General features: G+C 36.2%; 2 protein-coding genes across 2 annotated transcripts; one reads left to right on the top strand and one right to left on the bottom strand.

Moving 5' to 3' along the window:
• Positions 1-2000: 2000 nt before the first annotated feature.
• trmt1 (tRNA methyltransferase 1) lies at positions 2001-8506 on the top strand. Its single transcript, XM_055184079.2, has 16 exons — positions 2001-2183; positions 2633-3008; positions 3084-3297; positions 3508-3695; positions 3896-4011; positions 4092-4204; positions 5226-5374; positions 5465-5548; positions 6343-6412; positions 6503-6637; positions 6763-6848; positions 6940-7048; positions 7584-7660; positions 7834-7953; positions 8035-8149; positions 8239-8506. Exons 2-16 carry the CDS (start codon positions 2650-2652, stop codon positions 8314-8316), a joined length of 2013 nt encoding a protein of 670 aa, XP_055040054.2. The 5' UTR covers positions 2001-2183; positions 2633-2649; the 3' UTR covers positions 8317-8506.
• A 191-nt stretch (positions 8507-8697) lies between these two features.
• On the bottom strand, positions 8698-20163 carry man2b1 (mannosidase, alpha, class 2B, member 1). The gene is made up of 22 exons (XM_073876157.1): positions 20004-20163; positions 19586-19688; positions 19137-19310; positions 17792-17988; positions 17113-17242; positions 16761-16906; positions 16403-16602; positions 16181-16301; positions 16023-16101; positions 15837-15946; positions 14869-14976; positions 14655-14771; positions 14362-14544; positions 12918-13015; positions 12534-12776; positions 12137-12238; positions 11889-11976; positions 11704-11784; positions 11354-11575; positions 11121-11270; positions 9126-9222; positions 8698-8953 (listed from the first exon to the last, which is right to left on the bottom strand). Exons 1-22 carry the CDS (start codon positions 20094-20096, stop codon positions 8832-8834), a joined length of 2964 nt encoding a protein of 987 aa, XP_073732258.1. The 5' UTR covers positions 20097-20163; the 3' UTR covers positions 8698-8831.
• Between the last annotated feature and the right edge of the window lie 1889 nt (positions 20164-22052).

The following is a 22052-nucleotide window of genomic DNA, read 5'->3' on the forward strand; positions in this document are numbered from 1 at the left end:
ATAAATGCTGGGTGTATTTGGTTAGGTAAATGATGGACAAACTAAATAAAATATTTATATTTCTTTTTTACAGTGTAGTAACTATAACCAGTTTTGTTTGGTTTTAATTTGTAGTAAAATCATATAAAATCAGACTTACCCTTCAAGTACCATAGTTTAAGATATTACATGTGTGCTTAAGCATTGCCTAAAGTCACTTTTTGTGACTTTTCTGTATGACTTTCTGAAAAATATTCCAAACAAAGGACATTTAGAGTAACAACAGACATATAACAGAATAAATGTTCCCTCATGGCTCTAACAAATAATGTCATTCAAAACTCAAATATGTTGCAATTAAAGGCCCATAGTCCACCGCATACACACAAACTTCTTCCTTTTTTCGTCAAAGAGTTAAGCCACTGAGATCCTACAACTCATTTCATATATTTAATTGTACACACAGGGTTGAGGAGTAACAGATTACATGTAAGAGGTAATCATGTAACATTACGTAATCAGGATACAAAAAATAGTAACTGTAATCCTTTACAGTTACATAAAAAACAGTAATCAGATTACAATTACATTTTGTAAAAATGGGAATACTTTCAGGATTACAATTGTTTCATTTAAAGGTGCAGTGTGTAGATTTTAGCTCTTCATTCACTGAAATGTATAGAGAATCTACGGTTGCCACCACAGGACAAACATGTTGTCTAGGTAGGACAAAATACAGAATGAGTGACAAAACACGCTCTGTAGAGCAGTTTGTCCATTTAGGACTACTGTAAAAACATGGCGGCACAAAATGGCAACTTCCATGTAAGGGGACCCGCAGTGTATAAAAAGGGCTCATTCTAAAAAAACAAACACATAACAGTTAATTTTGCAAGGTCTTTATACACCACTGATAATATAGTTATGTATATTAGATTGCATTTCTGTCATTAGATACTTCTAAAAGTTACACACTGGACCTTTAAACAAAATAAATCATTATTTTGACATAATAAAACGTATTTTTAAGCACTGCTTAACACATTCACTATAGACACAGAATAGCAGCTAGACAATGATCCCCGCAGGAAAATGATGACAATGTTAGCTAAAATGTTGTTTGTTAGTGCTTTAAAATCTGTGGTATTGCATTTGTACATTTTCTAGTGGTTGCGGAAACGGTACAAATGGACACAAAAGTCTACTCACAATGTCCCTTCTCAATCTCTTCTTGCAGAGACATAAAAAATGTTAACTAGTGGAACTACCACGAATGTCCCCAAATTAAGACTTCAGTCAGCATTTTAAAATAAACATATATTAACCTGTAGATTTTTTAGACTTTGTTTAGACTTTTACATTGTTAGTTTAAAATATAATTATTTTTCCTACATTTTAAAAATAAAACATGAAACAATCAATGTGTGTGTGTGTGTGTGTGTGTGTGTGTGTGTGTGTGTGTGTGTGTGTGTGTGTGTGTGTGTGTGTGTGTGTGTGTGTTTGTGTGTGAGAGAGAGAGAGAGAGACCTTGAAGGAATCCAAAAGTAATCAGATTACATTACTTTTGTATTTTGGTGCTAGGATTAAGTTTCTGAATACTTATTTATATTAATTTGTAACTGTAATGGAATACGTATTAAATTAAATTAAATTAAATTAAATTAAATTAAATTAAATTAAATTAAATTAAATTAAATTAAATTAAATTAAATTAAATTCAATTCAATTCAATTCAATTCAATTCAATTCAATTCAATTCAATTCAATTACATTACATTAAATTGAATTGAATTGAATTGAATTGAATTAATACATTATAAGTTATTTCGGTTCTTTATTCTTTCATGTTTTGTCTCATTTTTCAAATCTAATAGAATATTGTGACACAGTTTTTTTTTTACTACAATAGTGATGTTATGTTTGATATTTTACTCATAAATATACTTTCTGTAACTCCAATGCAGCGCTTGAAGACATCGCTCTGCGCATGCGCAGTGGCTGGTGTCTTCGTCACGCGTTCTCTGCTCTGGGCTTCCGTAGTTTAAACAGAGCATGGACTACACACATGTGATATATCCTTGGAAATGTACGTGCTAACAGTTACCTGTTTCCTGACAAGTCTGTGAAAAAGTGCACAGCAAATCCTTTTTTTGTTACGTTTGCTATGGCAGAACTATAGTTTCTATAAGGAACGATGCTTAATGGTAAGTTAGGCGGAATTTTTATTGCAAATGTTAATGCTAACCGGGCTAGTGACATGAATGTGAAGTTTAAATGGCCATGCTAAAATGCTATACAGACATTTAAATCGTAAAAGTCACCATAAAGTCATAATGATTTAGTATTTAATAGTGTAAATTGTATTGAATTGTACTAGTATATTACTGTAGTATATTGTAGTAATTACTGCAATTTGTGTATACTTCATTATTCTTAGTATTAACTATATTAAATTGATAAACTCTAGTAAATGTTGTAGTATAATTTAATATTTACTATAGTAGGGTTAAGAAACACTAGTATCTATGAATTTCACTACAGTTTATTATAGTAATGAATACAGTAAGTGAAATCGAACCTTATGTCAGGACAGTTTTGTTTTTTATAAGCAGGTTGACATTTATAAATGCTAACTATAATTTTATTTTTACAGGTCTTTTCTTTTAATAAATGCTGGTGAGGGTTGCATTTCGGGCATACTTGACTTGTCTACGTTTATCCTTAAGTCTCTGTAAGGAGAGACCAGCCTTCTTGCAGAGTCTCACTATAAGACCCAGTTGTGTCTATAAAACATTCAGGACAATGAGCAATGATAAAGAAAACTCCGGTTCTGGCACAGATACACCCACTGATGTACCAATGGAGGACCCAAATCCCTCTATCTCCACAGAAACCAGTCAGAATTCATTGACAGAACCTGGGCTTTTGCCAGGAGAGACCGTCGTAAGGGAGGGCAAGGCAGCGATTATATTCCCAAGTGCCAATGAGGTCTTCTACAACCCTGTGCAGGAGTTTAACAGAGATCTAACGTAAGTATGAAGCCGAGTGGTCGTAATCTCTTAATCTTAATCTGGTCTTTAAATGTATAAATGTCCTTTAATCAGGTGTGCCGTGATCACAGAGTTTGCCAGGGAGCAGCTGGCGCAGCGGGGCGTTAGGATCCTGGTGCCGGGTGAGAAAGACAGAGTTGTGGTCCAGCTGTCAAAGGAGAAGAATGGAATTAAGGATCAGGAAGAAGAACCTGAGAATGAGCAAGAAAAGAAAGAAGAAAGCAATGATAAAGAGTTCATTACTGCCTCTGTGGGGGAGAAATGTGAGGTCTGTGTATGTTATATTTCATTAGTAATGTAAGTCTGTGTGATACCGTTTATACTTTTAGTGTAAGATTCTTGTTTGTTGATTTTTAGGGATTCTCTCTCCTTATGTGTCATTAAGAGCAATCACTTGTGTTTATCCTTACTTGCGAATAGCTTTTGATACATGTGTCCGCTGGTTAAAAAAATGTACTATCTCTTTTTCTGTATCCAGCAAGGCTTGAGTGTGCTGGAAGGTCTGGCTGCGTCAGGACTGCGTTCGGTTCGGTTTGCTCTGGAGGTCCCAGGACTGAAGAGCATCACTGCTAATGATTTCTCTGCTAAAGCTGCTGCTCTGATCGCTCGCAACGCAAAGCACAACAACGTCTCCCACATAGTGCAGGCCAGCCAGAGAGATGCCAGGTCAGAGCATTTCAATTCTATTTACAATTCTCTTACAATTATGCGTCTATAGACCGAATGAAACAATGTGTAACGTACATAATTGTGTAACATACATTTGTTCTCGTTTCACTGTAGCTTATGCATTTCCCACAAGAATTTTTATACTCTTTAAGACAAAAATTGCTAAATTAGAACCATGTACAACGCTGTCTGTCCAGTATGGTGATGTATGAGGCGAGAGGAAGAAAGGACCGCTATGATGTCATAGATCTTGACCCTTATGGCAGCCCCTCTGCGTTTATAGATGCAGCTGTGCAGGCCGTCAGTGAGGGTGGTGAGTCTCTATCAGTCTCTGTTTTATTTGATTTAAATTGTTTTCTAGTTTTCAACTTTCTCTCTCTCTCTCTCTGTCAGGGTTGCTTTGTATTACATGTACTGACATGGCTGTAATGGCTGGAAATAGTGGCGAAACCTGCTACAGTAAATACAGTTCTGTGTCCATCAAGTCTAAATACTGCCATGAGATGGTAAGATGTGCTTACACAGTCTTTTTGTGGACAGCACCAGTCAAAAGTTTAAAAACACTTCCCATGATCTTAAAAATATATTTTATCTGAAATGTTTATGGGGCGGTTTCCGGGACAGGGATTGGACTGGTCCTAGACTAAAATAAATGTAAAAGCTGTCCAAACTGAAAACAACTTGCACTGACATATCTTAAAATACATCAGTGCCCTTTGTTTTGCCACAAAATGCACACAAGTAATATTTTTCGTAAGGCATGTTTGTTAAAATGAGTTATATTTCTTAATTAAACTAAGGCCTAGTACTGGTTTAAGCAAATCTCTGTCCGGGAGACCATCCCTAAATGTTTGACATTACTTTTGTAGACAAAAATATAGTTGTGCCAAAGATATTGATTTTTATAAAGCACAGTTTTTTTTTTATTATATTTGAAATTGATGACTTACGCCCTGTCCTCACGAACACAGGTATTTTAAAAAACGCAGCTTTTTCAATCTGGTTTGTCTACACACAAACGCAGTATTAAAGGCGGGGTGCACGATCTCTGAAGGCCAATGTTGACATTTGAAGTCACCTAAACAAACACGCCTCTACCCGATTAGAATCTGAATATGATCTTTTGATAGACCCGCCGCACACATACGCAACCCAGGCAATGATATTGGTTGGTAGGCACGCCCCTTACTGCTGATTGGCTACAAATGTGGTTTGGTTCTTGGCCCGATTCTTTTTTCCAAAGCGTTTTTCAAAAATCGTGCACCCTGCCTTTAAGTCCTAAACTGAACCTTTTTGAAATGTGATATACCGTTGCTTAGTTTAATCTACATCAATGTGTCATATTTTGTGTCCATATTCAAAATATTTTTTTCTCATTTAGTATTCACAAAAATCTGTACTATACAATTTTTAGTCTGTAATGTGGATTTTTTTTTACAAATATATAAAAAATGAGTAAGTGTTTCCAAACTGTGAAAGGAAGGAAACGTCTTTTTTAACGACTGTTTATATGCGCATGTTTTCTAGGCCCTGCGTATAATCCTTCACAGTTTAGATCAGAGAGCAGCTGTGTATCAGCGCTACATTGAACCTCTATTAAGTGTAAGTGTGGATTTCTACATCCGAGTATTCGTCAGAGTCAAAACCGGTCAGGCTGTGGTCAAGAACTCTGCAAGGTAACAAACACACACAACTTCTGTCTTTATATTTCTATAAGTAAGTGTGTTCTGGTGAATAACTGATGTATTAATGTGGGTTTGTTGCAGTAAGCAAGCTCTCATATATAACTGTGTTGGGTGCGGAGCGTTTCATCTGCAAAGAATGGGAAAAAGAATATGCCAGGGAAAACAGTGAGTCTTTGTACTTTTCACGATCATTCACATCATATTTACGCTATCCAAAGTGACTTAAAGTGCTTTCTGTGAATCAAACCGAAGACTTGCAGTTAAAGGGATTATTGCTAATTTTCCAGCTCCCCTAGAGTTAAACATTTGATTTTTACCGTTTTGGAATCCATTCAGCTGATCTTCGGGTCTGGCGCTACCACTTTTAGCATAGCTTAGCACAATTCATTGAATCTGATTAGACCATTAGCATCACGCTCAAAAATAACCAAAGAGTTTGGATATTTTTCCAATTTAAAACTTGACTCTTCTGTAGTTACATTGTGAACTAAGACCGACAGAAAATTAAAAGTTGCCATTTTCTAGGCCGATATGGCTAGGAATCACACTCTCATTCCGACGCAACAATCAAGGACTTTGCTGCCGTACCATGGCTGCAGGAGGCGCAATGATATTACGTTGTGCCCGAAAATAGTCCCCTGCTATTGAAAGTTACAAAGGGGACTACTTTTAGGTGCTAATAAGTTTTAAATAGGAAAAATATCTAAACTCTTTGGTTATTTTTGAGCGCGATGCTAATGGTCTAATCAGATTCAATAGATTATGCTAAGCTATGTTAAAAAAGTGGTACTGCCAGACCCGGAGATCGGCTGAATGGATTCCAAAACGGTAAAAATCAAATGATTAACTTCAGGGGAGTTGGAAAAATGAGCATATTTTCAAAAAAATTGGAGTGTCCCTTTAGGGCTATGCTCATTGTTTTCTCTAAATATTTGTATGTTACTGTATGTGTGTTTTAGTATGAAGTATTCTGCAGCCACTGGACCGCCTGTAGGACCCAACTGTGAACATTGTGGACAGAAATTCCAGGTCTGAATCATCAATTCAAATACATGTAAAGTTATTATATGTGTATGTTGAAATATGAAGTCTTTATTTACCCCTCCTCTGTATTTTTAGCTGGGTGGTCCCATGTGGGCGGAGCCTCTTCATGACAGTGCATTTGTTCAGAAGGTTCTGGGTGCTGTCTCGGGAAACCCAACCCGTTTCGGAACATCAAAACGTATTGAAGGGATACTGAGCATGGTGACTGAGGTCAGTCTTAAAAGACTTAAAGGACTAATCATTGAAATAATAATAATAATAATAGTAATATCTTGCATGTCTGCTGATAATTTCACTACATTGAATATTAATAGTTGTATGTGTGTGTGATTCAGGAGCTACAGGATGTTCCTCTGTACCACGTTTTAGATCAACTGAGCAGCACGGTTCACTGCAACACACCACCCATGCTGCAGTTCAGGTAATATATATTTAACAAATGAGTTTTGATTTGAAAGTTAAAGTTGACATGCAAGATAAAAGCACGCATTGCCCTTCCGCTGTTGTTTTAGGTCGGCACTCCTGCATGCTGGGTACAGAGTGTCTTTCTCTCATGCGTGCAAGAATGCAGTGAAGACAGATGCACCTCCTGGGGTTTTGTGGGATATCATTCGCTGCTGGGTGAGTGACCACTGTCTGCTCTAAAAGGAAAACACCACCGCTTTTCAATATTTTACTATGTTCTTACCTCAACTTAGACGAATTAATACATACCTATCTTTATTTGATGCGTGCACTTCATCTTTGTACAGAGCGTCGTGAATAGCCCCATTCATTCCTTATGATCCAAACATTCACAATGCGCTGTACAAAGATGAATGCATTGGGGGGAGATGGGTATGTATTCATTCATCTAACTTGAGGTAAAAACATTGTAAAATAGTGAAAAACGGTGGCGATATCCTTTAAGCGCTATAAAATACAAGGGGTGTGAAGTGTCACTAGTCTCGCTATTCGATTACTATTATTGTGACAACAGTTCGATCCAATATAGCGAAGCTTTTATTGTTGGAGATGAGAGAGAGAGAGAGAGAGAGAGAGAGACGTGCATAAGAACATTGTGATGCATCGAAAAAAAGATTATATTTCACAGCCCTATAAAACAATTGTTAAAAGATTTTATTTTAAGAGGGGTTTTTTGTCGCTTGCTATTCAGGAAAAGTCCAACCCAGTAAAGCGAGAAAGGCTATCAGAGACGAGCCCTGCCCATCACATTCTCTCCAAAGAGCCAACGTATGTATCACATTTGCTTTTTGTTGTTTAGAGATGCTTACAATTTCACATTACAATCATTACTGCAGTTAAGATTAATTTCTTTGACATAAATTTGTTAAACATACTGCAAAATTCCTGTAATGTATGTCTTTTTCAATGCTTTTGAGAAATCTCAATGCTTTCTCAATTAGCCTCCAGGCCTGTTTTGAGATCAGAGAGGATGCAAACCCACAGTCGAGAAAACGTCACCTCACACGTTTTCAAGAGAACCCACAGGCCAACTGGGGACCCAAAGCTCGTGCCAAAGCTGGGTGAGTTGTGTTCTCTCATTGAAAACATTACAAAAATCCTTAAAATGATTACATTAAAAAAATTAAAATCTTTGGGTTTAGTGGAGGAATCTCATCTGAGCTGGAGGACAAAAGAAAACACTTTCAGGGTAAACGGAAACAACCGATTACAGACTCTTCACAACTCAAGAATTATCCCTGCAAGAAGTTTCGAAAGGTATTTTAACTTCAGTTCAATATAAAATCACTTTATATAAGACAATAACAACATCTTTTATAACAAAGCTTCTTTTCTTTCTTTTGTAGGGAACATGTACACATGGAGAGAAATGCTGTTATTCACATGAACTTGAACAAGGAGCCAGTGAAGAGAAGATGGACTAATGGGTGTATATTAGAAAATTGTAAAAGCATGACGTGGCATAAGACAAACCTTTTGTTATTTCATTGAAATGAAATTTTGTTTTGTGCTTATATTGAATGTCTGCACTTCTGGTTTGTACAGATTTGCACCTAAATTTATTTTACTGAAAAGTTTCTTGCATCCTGGGAATAAATGCCTGGACATATTTTATTCATTTTGTTTTATCTTGTATTTTTGTTCATCAAATAAATATTAGGTGAATGTCCTTGTGTTTTACATAAGGTATTAAGGCTTCAACTTAATTGCCTGATTTTTCATTTATTAATTTATTCTACAGTTCAATTCATGAAAAGTTGTCATTTTCATTTGAAAGGCACAGTTGCAGTAAAAAAAATCACTCATTGTGACATATAAAAATGTAATTAAAACATTATGCAACAGGAATGCTGTCAAAAAGGCATACGTTTTGTGTGGACTTAAATCAGTGTATGAATTGGATAATACAATGCTTCACTCTGATTGGTTATTACAATCATCATTGGCTTGTCAGGTCTAGCTGCACCCGTAACAGGAAAGTGCGGATCTCCATTGGGTTTAATGTCACTTCCCATGGTAATGAGTCTTTATTGCCAACAGGAAGAGGTTTCACATTTGTTTCTGATAAAACAAACACAAGGAATTGAGTTTTTGAATAAAATTATGTTTCTGATATATTAAGTTTATTTATATTTTTGAATGAAAACACTCCACCTGCAAGTTTTAAAGCTAAATTAAACTACGTGACTAGATATGAAAAGATAATAATATAGTTATAATAAGTATTTGTTACCAGTATTCCACGGCAGACGTGTCTCATCCTCCTTCCACTGGTTTGCCCCGAGACTCATCTCAGACGCTCCAAGCACCTTCAAGGTGGAAAACAGCTTCTGTACAGACACAAAGAGGAATTGTTTATCATATTATAATGATTTAACTTCATGTTTTCTTCTCCAAAGCTGACAGTAAAGCCCTATCCTGAATGTTGCATTTGATGTGGACAGTATTTATGATGTTTTACAAAGACCTGTACAAAATTCATTTGTCATTTTATGGTTCAAAAAGGCGCTCAGGCTTTGACGGCTATGACGCAGCTTTTGACAAATGCCACACTAGTGCAAACTTCACAGGCGTCTGCTAACCAACAGTTCATGCTTCATTACATCACCATAATGTGAACTTTGAAAATGAGTTCTCTTGCAGGAGGATAAATGGAGGATGCCAGCCCAGATCTTTAACCACCAATGTCCTTTAAAATTAATAAATGTTTTGGATGTTTGTTCGGACGGTACTGGTTGGTAATGGAGACACTTGCAATCCCTCATCCATAATCATAATAATCAGTGTTTTATGGAAGCAGAATTTACCAGAACTGGGAATGTGCACTGCAAAAATGACTTTCTTACTTATTTTCACTGAAAACAAGACAAAAATACTATGTAAAAATTCTTAAATCAAGATATATTTTCTTGGTGAGCAAAATGACCAAGGAAAATAAGTCTATTTTTTAGACAAAAGATATAGATTTCAGCAAATTTGTGCTTAAAACAAGCAAAAAAATCTGCCAATGGAATAAGAAAAATTTTCTTGAATCAAGTGTTTATGAAAAAAGTAAACTTATTTCAAGAAAAAAATTCTTAATCCATTAGCAAATTTACTTAAAGTTTATATTTTATGTCTAAAACTAGACTTATTTTCATAAGTCATTTTGCTCATCAAGAAAATACATCTTAATTTAAGAATTTTTAGGTATTTTTACTGAAAACAAGACAAAAATACTAAGTAAAAACGTAATTTTTTTGCAGGATGTGTGTACGTTTGTGTTATATGAGGTAATGAAGGAGTCTGTGTGGAGGATGTTTTGTTTTTGTTTTGTTGTGTGGTACTCTTAAAGGGACACTCCACTTTTTTTGAAAATATGGTCATTTTCCAGCTCCCCTAAAGTTAAACATTTGATTTTTACCTTTTTGGAATCCATTCAGCTGATCTCTGGGTCTGGCGGTACCACTTTTAGCATAGCTTAACATAATCCATTGAATCTGATTAGACTATCAGCATCACGCTAAAAATAACCAAATAAATTCGATATATTCCCTATTTAAAATTTGGCTCTTCTGTAGTTACATCGTGTACTAGACCGACAGAAAATTGAAGGTTGCGATTTTTTTGGGCAGATATGGCTGGGAACTATACTCTCATTCTGGCGTAATAGTCAAGGACTTTGCTGCTGTAACATTGCTGCAGGAGGCGCAATGATATTACGCAGTGCCCGAAAATAGTCCCCTGCTATTGAAAGTTACAAAGGGGACTACTTTCAGGTACTAATAAGTTTTAAATTGGAAAAATATCTTTTTTGGTTTTTTTTGAGCACGATGCTAATGGTCTAATCAGATTTAATGGATTATGCAGGGGGGGGACTATTTTCGGGCACTAGCAGCAAAGTCCTTGATTATTACACCAGAATGAGAGTATAGTTCTAGCCATATCTGCCTAGAAAATCACAACTTTTAATTTTCTGTCTGTATTAGTACACAATGTAACTACAGAAGAGTCAAGTTTTAAATAGAAAAAATATAGAAACTCTGGTTATTTTTTAGTGTGATGCTAATGGTCAATCAGATTCAATGGATTATGTTAAGCTATGCTAAAAGTGATACCGCCAGACCCGGAGATCAGCTGAATGGATTCCAAAACGGTAAAAATCAAATGTTTAATTCTCGGGGAGCTAGAAAATGAGCATATTTTCAAAAAAGAGGAGTATCCCTTTAAGTGAACTTAGGTGTGTTACCTGTAGGTTGACTGTAACAGGCTGTGAGTATGTTTTGCTATCTTTGGCCTCGTACTGATGTTCCAACCTGATCAGAATCGAGTCTTTGTCCCACTGAGACAATGTCAGCAGGTGAACAGCAGGGGGCAGAGCAGCTTGAAGCCCAGAGAACTATGGAATAGAAAGATGGGAATGAATATTGGAATCACTCACCATAATAAATAAGCAAATCATTGAATCTGTGTCCCACGAACCTCCAGTTTGGTGTTGGCTGAAGGTGTGCCATTCTGAAAGGAGAGGAGGGGTTGGAACACCATGCCCTGAGCGAGGGGTCTGTGGGCATCTGCGGCCAGATCCGGGGACGTGAGGGTCAACAGCAGACGACCACGCACAACCAAGCCATCATAAAAGTCTCCCGGTTCAGAAAGAGGCTCACCCACCCCCCTAACATCATCATATAGAAGTCTCCTGTGCAGCTGAAAGAAAAAGAGCGAGTGTGGTTATGTTTTTTTAACCCTTGCAAATGCTTTGGCAATGCAATGCAAATTTTGTCAAGCTAATAAATCATCTTTGAACTTTAAAAGAAAACAAAATTTTATGTTACCATGATTTCCAATGAGCCATTATAGATGCTGCTGACTCCTTGTGATCGATCTGTTACCACTGTCAGCTGCTGCTTGGAATCCTAAACACACACATACAAACATTTTCCTAACATTTTTCCTTTTTAAATCAATTGCAATTAAACATAAACAAAATAAGCACACAATAACCCTGCATGACACTTGCCTTGATGTAGGCACGAGAGTTTATTGGATAGTAGTTTCCAGCGATTGGCTCAGACTGCTTTAAATCCCATGTGGGTCGATAATCTTTCCTACAATGACAAACAGAACTTTTAAGATTATATATGCCATATGAAATGCATTGATTATGAAGCTTTAAACAATAATGCAAAGAAAATTAAACTGATATATAGATTCTGTTGTAACACAATACTTTATTATTCGCATTTTTCAATAAATGTATCTCCTCACCGTCGCTCTAGAACCTCTCTGCCATTAGAATCTGTGTAGAAATAGCCGGAGGACATGATGTCTGTGTCAAAACGTGTGATCACCTCTTTTCCCAAGCCATCCCTGCAAAAAAGACAGATATTTTGAAATTAGACTTAAGTTTAATTTCTCTTTCACAGATATAATTTGTGATGTTAAACGTGTTATGGATTTATGATGTAACTTAAACTTAAAAAGCGTCAAGTTACAGTTCAGGTACTACATCAGATATAAAAGACTATTATATTAAATTTATTATATTAAAATATTAAATTTCAATTTTATCTGAATGAGTATAAGATATTATGGTCATTGTATGTTAATAACTATAAGTTTAATCTCATCTTTGATGCAGGAAAACATGTGGGTATTGACTCACTTGATGGGCACAGGTCCTACGGTCCACTCCAGCTCTAGTTCCTTACGCCCCTCGTACAACCGGATAACCTGAGACACCCATGGACTGAACACTTGGGTCACCTCCTGTACTACGCCGGATATCGTAACAATCTCTATTTCTGCAGTTTTGTTGATGATGAAGGGTGTTGATGAGTTTGGTCTGAAGATATAAGCTCCTGATGGCTGGATACTATCATAGCTATTTCCAGCACTTGCATTGTACCTGTGCAAAGAAAAACACACTGCTCAACATTTGAACAAGAAAGGGTAGACATATTGTAGGCTCTACCCAGATTCATATTATACTATGACAATAGCATGTCATTGAAACAGAGATGCTGATCCTGAATCAGCCTAAACTAACCAGTAGAAGTTCTGAGAGAGTTGAATGGTCTGCTGTGTTTCCAAGTTGGTCAGACTCTTTAACAGACCAGTGTTGTTATCAAAGGTCACTTTCAGGAACTAAAACACAAAGAAGAACAAAATTATCATATGTGCTAAAAGAAACACAACAAGAGAGTATATCGTGTATTAGTTGTTGTTAGTATACATTGTAGTACATAATAGGATTAGTATACATTGTAGTACAATAGTATGAGTTGGTAGTGTAAACTGAAGTACTCTAGTACATTGTAGTAATATTGTAGGACTTAGTATACACGGTGGTACTATAGTATGAATTGTTAGTATACACTCACCTAAAGGATTATTAGGAACACCATACTAATACTGTGTTTGACCCCCTTTTGCCTTCAGAACTGCATTAATTCTACAAGGCATTGATTCAATAATGTTCTGAAAGCATTCTTTAGAAATGTTGGCCCATATTGATAGGATAGCATCTTGCAGTTGATGGAGATTTGTAGGATACACATCCAGTGCACGAAGCTCCCGTTCCACCACATCCTAAAGATGCTCTATTGGGTTGAGATCTGGTGACTGTGGGGGCCATTTTAGTACAGTGAACTCATTGTCATGTTCAAGACACCAATTTGAAATCATTCGAGCTTTGTGACATGGTGCATTATCCTGCTGGAAGTAGCCATCAGAGGATGGGTACATGGTGGTCATAAAGGGATGGACATGGTCAGGAACAATGCTAGGCCATGGCATTTAAATGATGCCCAATTGGCACTAAGGGTCCTAAAGTGTGCCAAGAAAACATCCCCCACACCATTACACCACCACCACCAGCCTGGACAGTGGTAACAAGGCATGATAGATTCATGTTCTCATGTTGCTCTTCTATCAGCTTGAATCATTCGGCCCATTCTCCTCTGACCTCTAGCATCAACAAGGCATTTTCACCCACAGGACTGCCGCATACTGGATTTTTTTCCCTTTTCACACCATTCTTTGTAAACCCTAGAAATGGTTGTGCGTGAAAATCCCAGTAACTGAGCAGATTGTGAAATACTCAGACCGGCCCATCTGGCACCAACAACCATGACACGCTCAAAACTGCTTAAATCACCTTTCTTTCCCATTCTGACATTCAGTTTGGAGTTTGTTGGAGATTGTCTTGACCAGGACCACACCCCTAAATGCATTGAAGCAACTGCCATGTGATTGATTGATTAGAAAATTGCATTAATGAGAAATTGAACAGGTGTTCCTAATAATCCTTTAGGTGAGTGTACACTGTAGTACTATAGTATGAGTTATTATACATTGTAAATAAAAACAAAATCTTGTTTTTAGAGCATGGCTACATGTAAAATACATTTACAGTACACTACAAGCTACAAGTATACATTTTATCAGTATGTATTCATACAGAATATTTAGTATAGGTATTTAAATGTAACCTTATTTTGAATAGATGGAGGGGCTCTCGGTTTGGCCGTGGCTTTTGGAGACTTCTGCTTTAGCAAGGAGATAACGTACGTAGTATATCCCAGAGGAGGAGCTTCAACCTGGAATACCAGCTCACCTTTAGCATAACCTCGGTCTCGTCTCACTTCCTGTGTGGATCTGGACAGTGGGACCACCTGAAAGAGAGTGAGACACAGAGAGTGAGGAGGTAAGATTATTAAATTTACATCATAAATGTAACACAAACATATCTGACATTGTGTGGTATGTACACACTGGTTCTAACCTGGCTGTCCACTGCTTTGCCATTAGCATCAGTAACACTGTACTGGGAACCATTAACAGGCAAACGAACAGGCCAGCTTACAGCCCTGGCCAGAGGATTGTAGACATTCATAGAGAACTGAAAGCGAGAGAATGAAAGCTTGTAATTCAATACTGAGATTTTGTTTCATGCAACGCATCTTATATTTATTTGGTGGAATCTGTATATATGGCACCTTATTGCTGTTTTCTGTGAGTGGACAGACACTGATATTGAGGTTCTCGCAGAACACACGTGGCGCCTCAGAACCACTAAGTACAGCCAGAGAATTACGAACCAACACCTAGACAGTAAAAACAGATGTCAGTATATTTTATTACAAAAAAAAGAGAAAACCAGGTACTCGCATAGCTTGAACGAAATTGTTAGTCGCTTTCCTGTTGACGTTGCTAGGGTGACTGCTTAGTGGCCCATATCAATAGATTCATCCTCATGTCTCTATGATATTCAACATTAATGCATTTGGGTGATTCTCACGAAATCCTGACTTAAAAGGTGTCCAGTATCAGATTTTTTTTAAAAGCCATTGAAGACAATTTTTTTTGCACATATAAGATTTAAAAAATATTTCCTATAGAATTATTTACATTTTTTAGATTATCATTATAAAAAATGATCATTACCGCAACATGATATTACATTAAATACATGCATTTACAAACTCATGTTTCGGTAATGAGAACTAAAAAGTTGTCTAGGTATTTGACAAACAAAATTTCAACTTTTATCTGGAGAGAAAAATAAGAACTGCTTACCTGGTAGCCATCTTGAGTGTCACAGTCAATTATGTCCCTTCCAACAATTTTTTTTGAAAATGCTAGTTCCATGAGGGCTTAAACAATGATTGAAAATCGTTGCGGAGAATGACAAAAATTTTCTTGGACACATTTATATTTCTTATTATTGTCTCTACATTAACCAATGATCACCAAATACCACATGTTTCTTTACTGTTGCGGTAATGAAAATTTTCCCCTTAAATGTGGAAAAAACAACAAAATTGGTTTGTATGATGTCATTTGAAATCATGTACTTTGCATTAACTTTTTATCAAAATGTTTCATGACACCTCATAAGTCTAATTTCGCGAAACTCACCCATTTGGCAGACATTTGTATTTAAAGTGACGCAATGTTTTTGTACCTCACAATGTGCCCAGCCTATGGCTAGTCTCTTGGCATAGTCATTTGCCACATGCTGTTTCTCCGTACCAGACACGGCATCATGATGTTGGGCCACACCCATCGCTCTCTCTAAACCAATGAAAATAGACGTTAAAAATATCAACAAATAAAAGACAAGACAAGTATTTGACTTAAGCAGACTTACTCATAGTATCGCTGTCCCCTTCACCAAAAGGTCCCGATCTGGATTTGGGCCCTCCGAGCACCTCTAGCTGGTTGCAGGTCTAAATAAACCAAGCATGGCAGTAAGACTGACTTATGTGGTGCAGGTGATGCTTACGTGAAAAAGTTAACGGGCGTTACCTGTAGTCGGCTGTTGCTTATTCGCTCGTATAATTTCAGTGCAGGGCGGCTGGTAAAGTAACCCGTCCAGAAGTCATGAGCAGCATCAGCATACGGGAAAAAGTCATCGGTCTTCAGAGGCCTAAATGAACAGCCAATCAGAAAAAGACACAGCAAAAAAGTTCAAACCAAATGTGGCAAATTTGCCCTTCTTAAATGTGTTGTCTGCACATAAACACTAACCAGGTGAGGTTGGCTTGATTGAGCTCCTGAAGGTAACAGGACGGGGTTGAATAAAGCACGTTCACTTTACTCCCATTAGCTTGTAAGGCATTAACATACTTGATCAGCTTATCCATGTTCTTATACCAGAGATTGGCATTCTCATACTGGAAGTCTGAACCCATGGTCATGATGATGTGATTTGTCTTATAATAGTTAGCCTTTAAACATAATAAAAAACATGACAGCACCTTAAAACAGTCTTGGAAAACATTTCAAACTACTCCATATTGTAGATATGAACTGAAGCAAAGTGCACATGCCGATCACAGACTTTTTTACTAGATGTCAATTTGCGTATGCAGTGCTATTTACTCACCTGATTAAGGGCGACACTTAGAAAGCTTTGTACGATTTCATCTACGTTGTAGTCTTCAAGGTCTGGGTCATCTCTAATGGGAGCATCATCACATGACTGGTCCCAGCAGAAACCAGAAGGTGGATTATAGCCATTGGGAAGGACACCTGTGAAGTAACAAAAATTATATTATTTATCTTCACTGTTTAAGTCTTATTTACTTTTATTTTAGCAAAGGTTTTTATATCTGGGGCATGGTGAAATGGGAGGGGAAAGAATCCCATGAAGAAGGGAGGGCCAGAAACACTTATATTTTGACCCATCACAGTGAAACTGAACCTAGACTGACAACGCAAAGATCACAAATTTGTACCTGTGAAGAGGTCAGCAACAGGAGGCTTCAAGCTCTCACTGGCCCTCCAAAGCATCTCCATTTCTTTGGTACTCATTCTGCGACCTTTGTCCTGGTAGTCCAAGCGGCCGAAGAAGAAACCGTCATAGCCCATCTGAAAACCAGAAGAGCAAGAGAAGTTAATATCTGTCAGTGGCGGCTCGTGACTGCTCATCCGAGGGGCGCAAATTCAAAATAAGTGTTTGGAGTACCATGTGTATTGCTTGTGTTTTCAAAATATGTGTTCTGCGCGTCGAGTGATCCTATGTGCATCACGTGTTTTGTCAAAATAAGTGCCTGCTGCACACACGTCAAAACCATTTATGATAAAAGATACGCTCGCATTCACAAAATACACGCAAGACACTCCCTTAACAGTAAACTCTGATTACACATGAGATAATGCGAGTATCTGGCAAATGCGGGCGTCTCTTTTATCATAAACCCTTTAGACGTGTCTGCAGCAGGCATTTATTTTACCAAGACACTTGATGCACATAGGATCACTCGACGTGCAGAACACATACTTTGAAATACGGGCTACATACATGTTGTGACGAACTTCGCATCGAGCGCCCTCGAAAAAAGAAGTGACCGACCCCCACTGATATCTGTTACAGTTTTTTCCAATTCCAATTGATTGCGAATGTGGTAATGTTGTCATCTGAGCAAAGATGGAGGCGTGCTCTCGAGCATGTCCAAAAGGGTCGATGTGCCAGGCCACACGGGGACGTCCACACTCCCCGAACGTATCGTTCAGAAACCGCAAACCCAGAGTCATTTGATCTATAACAGCGCTGTAATGTGTAGTGGCCTCATCGCTCATACACCATCCGCCATTTATAAACTCAAGACGACCTGTAAAGAAAAAAGCAGAACACAACATACTGTAATGTAGTGTAAAATAAGTCAAATGTGCATATTATAAAAAAGTTCCTAATTGAGAATTAAACTTCAAAGACATCCTGGATTAATTCTGATACCTTAACCTGGAAGTTAAAGGGCATATATTATGCCTATTTTACAAGATGTAATGTCTTAGGTGTGCCGGACAGATCATTTATTATAGCATGTAAAAAATGCCCCTATTTGGGTGGTAGCAAAAAAGCGCATTTGTGAACCTTTAAATGCCCTACCAACAGAAAGTGAGAGTTTTTGATTAAAAATAGTTGATTTTCAGTCAGTACTATCTATAGCCACATTAGCGCTACAATGTATTAACAAACACATTTAAAAAAGATTTTGGGAAAAATGAACCAGTCAGTCAGTGGCTGTGAACGGGGCTTTGTTTGTGTGACATCACATTGACAAGAGAATCAAAATAGCATGTCTAATGAGACATATTTTCTGGACTATAAGTCACACTTTTTTCATAGTTTGGCTATCTTGCGACTTATAGTCAGGTGCGACTTATATGTCAAAATGAATTCATGAGAAACCAATCCTGTCTACAGCCGCGAGAGTCCACTACATGCTGCTCCTGTATTTATGTAATTCAATGGATTCAGTGATGTGGAATGACTTCAGGAGCTTTGTGAACTTGATTTGATTTTCTGTATGTTATTGTGTTAGCTGAATAAATGTTAATGTTACGTTAACATGTACGGACACCTATATATATATATATATATATATATATATATATATATATATATATATATATATATATATATATATATATATATACACATACATATATATATACATATATATATATATACATACATATATACATACATACATATATATATACATATATACATACGGTACATATACATATATATACATATATATATGTGTATATATGTGTGTATATATCTTCTAAACACTTTTGGACTGATGCGACTTATAGTCTGGAAAATATGGTAATGGGGATTAAAAAAGGAGAAAGTGGATTTTTTTTTTATTGTAGGGTTGTTGTGTAAAAAAATCGTAAAAGTGGATTTTGCATATGTTCCCTTTATATCATATCCTATTGTCTGCAAAAGCAAATGCTCTCTTCTCACCCTCATTTACCAGCTGGGTTACAATTCGCCGTGTCTTCTGGTCCTGTTGCTTCCACCAGCGGTAAAAGAAAGCGATCTCAACGTATATAAAGCGTCGAGCCGGATCTTTCTGTAGCTGGTCGACCACAGAGTCCAGAATATACTGAACACCTGCGTGCTGGATGTAATTTCGGTCTGAAATTACACAAATTTAACATTACTGAAGTTCTAGAGTTATCCGACACAGACACCTTTTATATGTAGCTGATACTTTTTTATGTGGCTGATACTAGAGCTTGTGATAACAACTTCTGCTGTTGTGTGATGGTGTGAAGTTAAACATTAAGTGTAAGTACTTCAGCAGTTAGCCTGTATCACATGATAAGAAGCAAAGGTGTCAAATGCAGCAATGAAGAATATCTTATTATCATATAAACGGGAAATTACACCCATGTATGAGAAACCTTTACCTCCATAGAAGTACTGATCCACAGTCTTCAGCCATCCTACATCATCATGTGTGTGAGGAACCAGATGGACGTTTAGCATTGATGGTTTAGTTGCTGGACATGACTGAAATATCCAGTAAGATCATAAAGTTACAGTTATAATGCACATATAGGTATCAGAAGGTAATACCATAGTAATTTAATATACATTATGTAATTTAATAATTTATGTAAGTGTATTGTTGGTACTTTTACGCTTTCAAAAAACATTAATTTGCCATGAAACTTTAGGACACTGTGGTACTACTACAGCACCCTATCAAAAAACATTATGTTTTGTTTTACATCTGTGTGTGAACTTCCTCTTTTGAGAACTTCATACCTTTAATCCCAATAAGATCTATTTCACGTTTTACAGATTTAACAAATAAATCTTTACCTTATAACCACATATGGAGTCTCGACCCACAGGTAAAGAGAAAACAACCGAATTAAAACAAAGCAACAGAAAAGAGATGTGGAGTAAAGTCATGATTACAATCAAATAAAACGAAAGTCATATGACATCTGAGAATTATTGTTGTGACACGTGACTCGCGCTAGAGCGAATGCTCTTTCAAAATAAAAGTCATTCATAAACAATTTTGATTTAAACATTTATACAAAACACAAGAAGGGATGTTTAGATTAATCTAGAACTCATTGGTGAACTCACACACACACACGCACACTGAAAAAACAAACATTTATTATTTTTACTTTAAATAAACTTTATCTAGTGTTCAGAGAAACGATATAACTTCTGTATGTTTGTAATGTCCTTTATTCACCGCCAGATGGAGAAAGTGAAGTACTAATCGTGTGCAAAGCTTCTCAAAGTGTACAGAAATCAATATGTTTGACTTGATTAAAATTCATGCAAGTGGCTATGTTAGGAAGTAAACATAGATTTATTATCTGAGATATTTTAAAATAGACAATAATGACTCAATTGAAAAATGTATAATAACCTGTATATCCCATACGGCAAAAAAAAATAATATCTGGCCAGAAATATATTTTAAATATATGCTAAATACATTTTGTAGAATGTTCTTCTCAATTTAATATATTTTTTATTTGGAAATAAATTTAGTGTTGACTCATATATCAACATATATTCCAAAATCTATTTCGAGAGGAAGCAATTACATTTCTAATTTTACATCCCATATGACAAAAATTTATCTTTTGCCTAAATATATTTGAAATATATGCTAAATACAAGTTTCCTTGAAAATATTTCCTTGGATTAAAATATATCGAGGGCTAAATATTTTTTTTTAATATTTAAAATTTATTTGTGAAAATAATTGTGTAATTTTTGTAAACATATTCCAAAATATATTTTCGGCCAGTTTTTGTATATTTTAAAATATATTTTAAAATATATTTAAAAATAAAAAAATGTCCGTATGGGATATTTTGTATTAATTGTGAGATTATTAATCTATTATCTTTTTCTGTTATTGCCTGTTATTGGTATTTTATGGTTGTTGTTTTTTTACAAGACTGCAACTATCCATAACTAATAAGTATATGGTATATAAGAAGAAAAGATTTATTTATAGATAACTTTTGGGTTAAAAATTATTCGCAAACCTATAATATCATAATTACAAAAACATACTGACTTTGATTTAAACTACATTAGGCTCAGTATGTTATTTACTCTCATTCTGGGAGAAAGCTGAGGTTTTCTGGTTTCCTCTTTGTGCAGTTGGGACTGTGCATAATGACCTCATCCTTTATTACTCCCCCAACTCTTAATTTATGGTGTGGATACATTTTTTATATTAATCATAAAACTCATGTATCTGTTATTGTTTTTGTTTGTTTTTCTTTTTTAAAATGAAACTTTAAGACTTTTATCTGATTATTTAATGTCATTAAAACTACTCCTCGCTTTTGTGCCTCTGGTTAAACCATCAGAAGTCCTTCTATTACCGTCTCAAATGTCAGATGACTAATGTGCAATCAAAGGATTAGACATAACACATTTACCAATCAAAATATTCAGTTTCAAATGATTCCCTCTCTGTCCTTAACTGTCCATGGAACATCAACTTATTATTATGGGAAGAGAATCCAAGGATATCTTAAAATCCTAAAACCCAGTGTGAGCCAAATAAATGAGTTCTGCAGGGAGCCTGTGACTAAACTCTTTGTTCACACTTTGGTCTCTTCATGAAAGGACAAGCTAAAGGATGAGCCACATCGAAAGGAATCCAGATCATGTTACTGTGGAGATTTTCTGTCAAGATTGTAACAGGGTTATTAGAGGTATATAATGTATATCTGTCCTGTTTCTATCATAAACTTTTTTTATTTCAATGGTGTCTGCTGCTTACTGGCCATTTGGTGGCTTATTAATCTCTTTAAAGTAAACCTATTTGAAATAGAGACTATAAAGGCTTTAGACTGATCCTCAAAGTCAATTGCTTTACAG

The sequence above is a fragment of the Misgurnus anguillicaudatus genome, chromosome 14 (assembly GCF_027580225.2).
Source record: "Misgurnus anguillicaudatus chromosome 14, ASM2758022v2, whole genome shotgun sequence".
Lineage (NCBI taxonomy): Eukaryota > Metazoa > Chordata > Actinopteri > Cypriniformes > Cobitidae > Misgurnus > Misgurnus anguillicaudatus.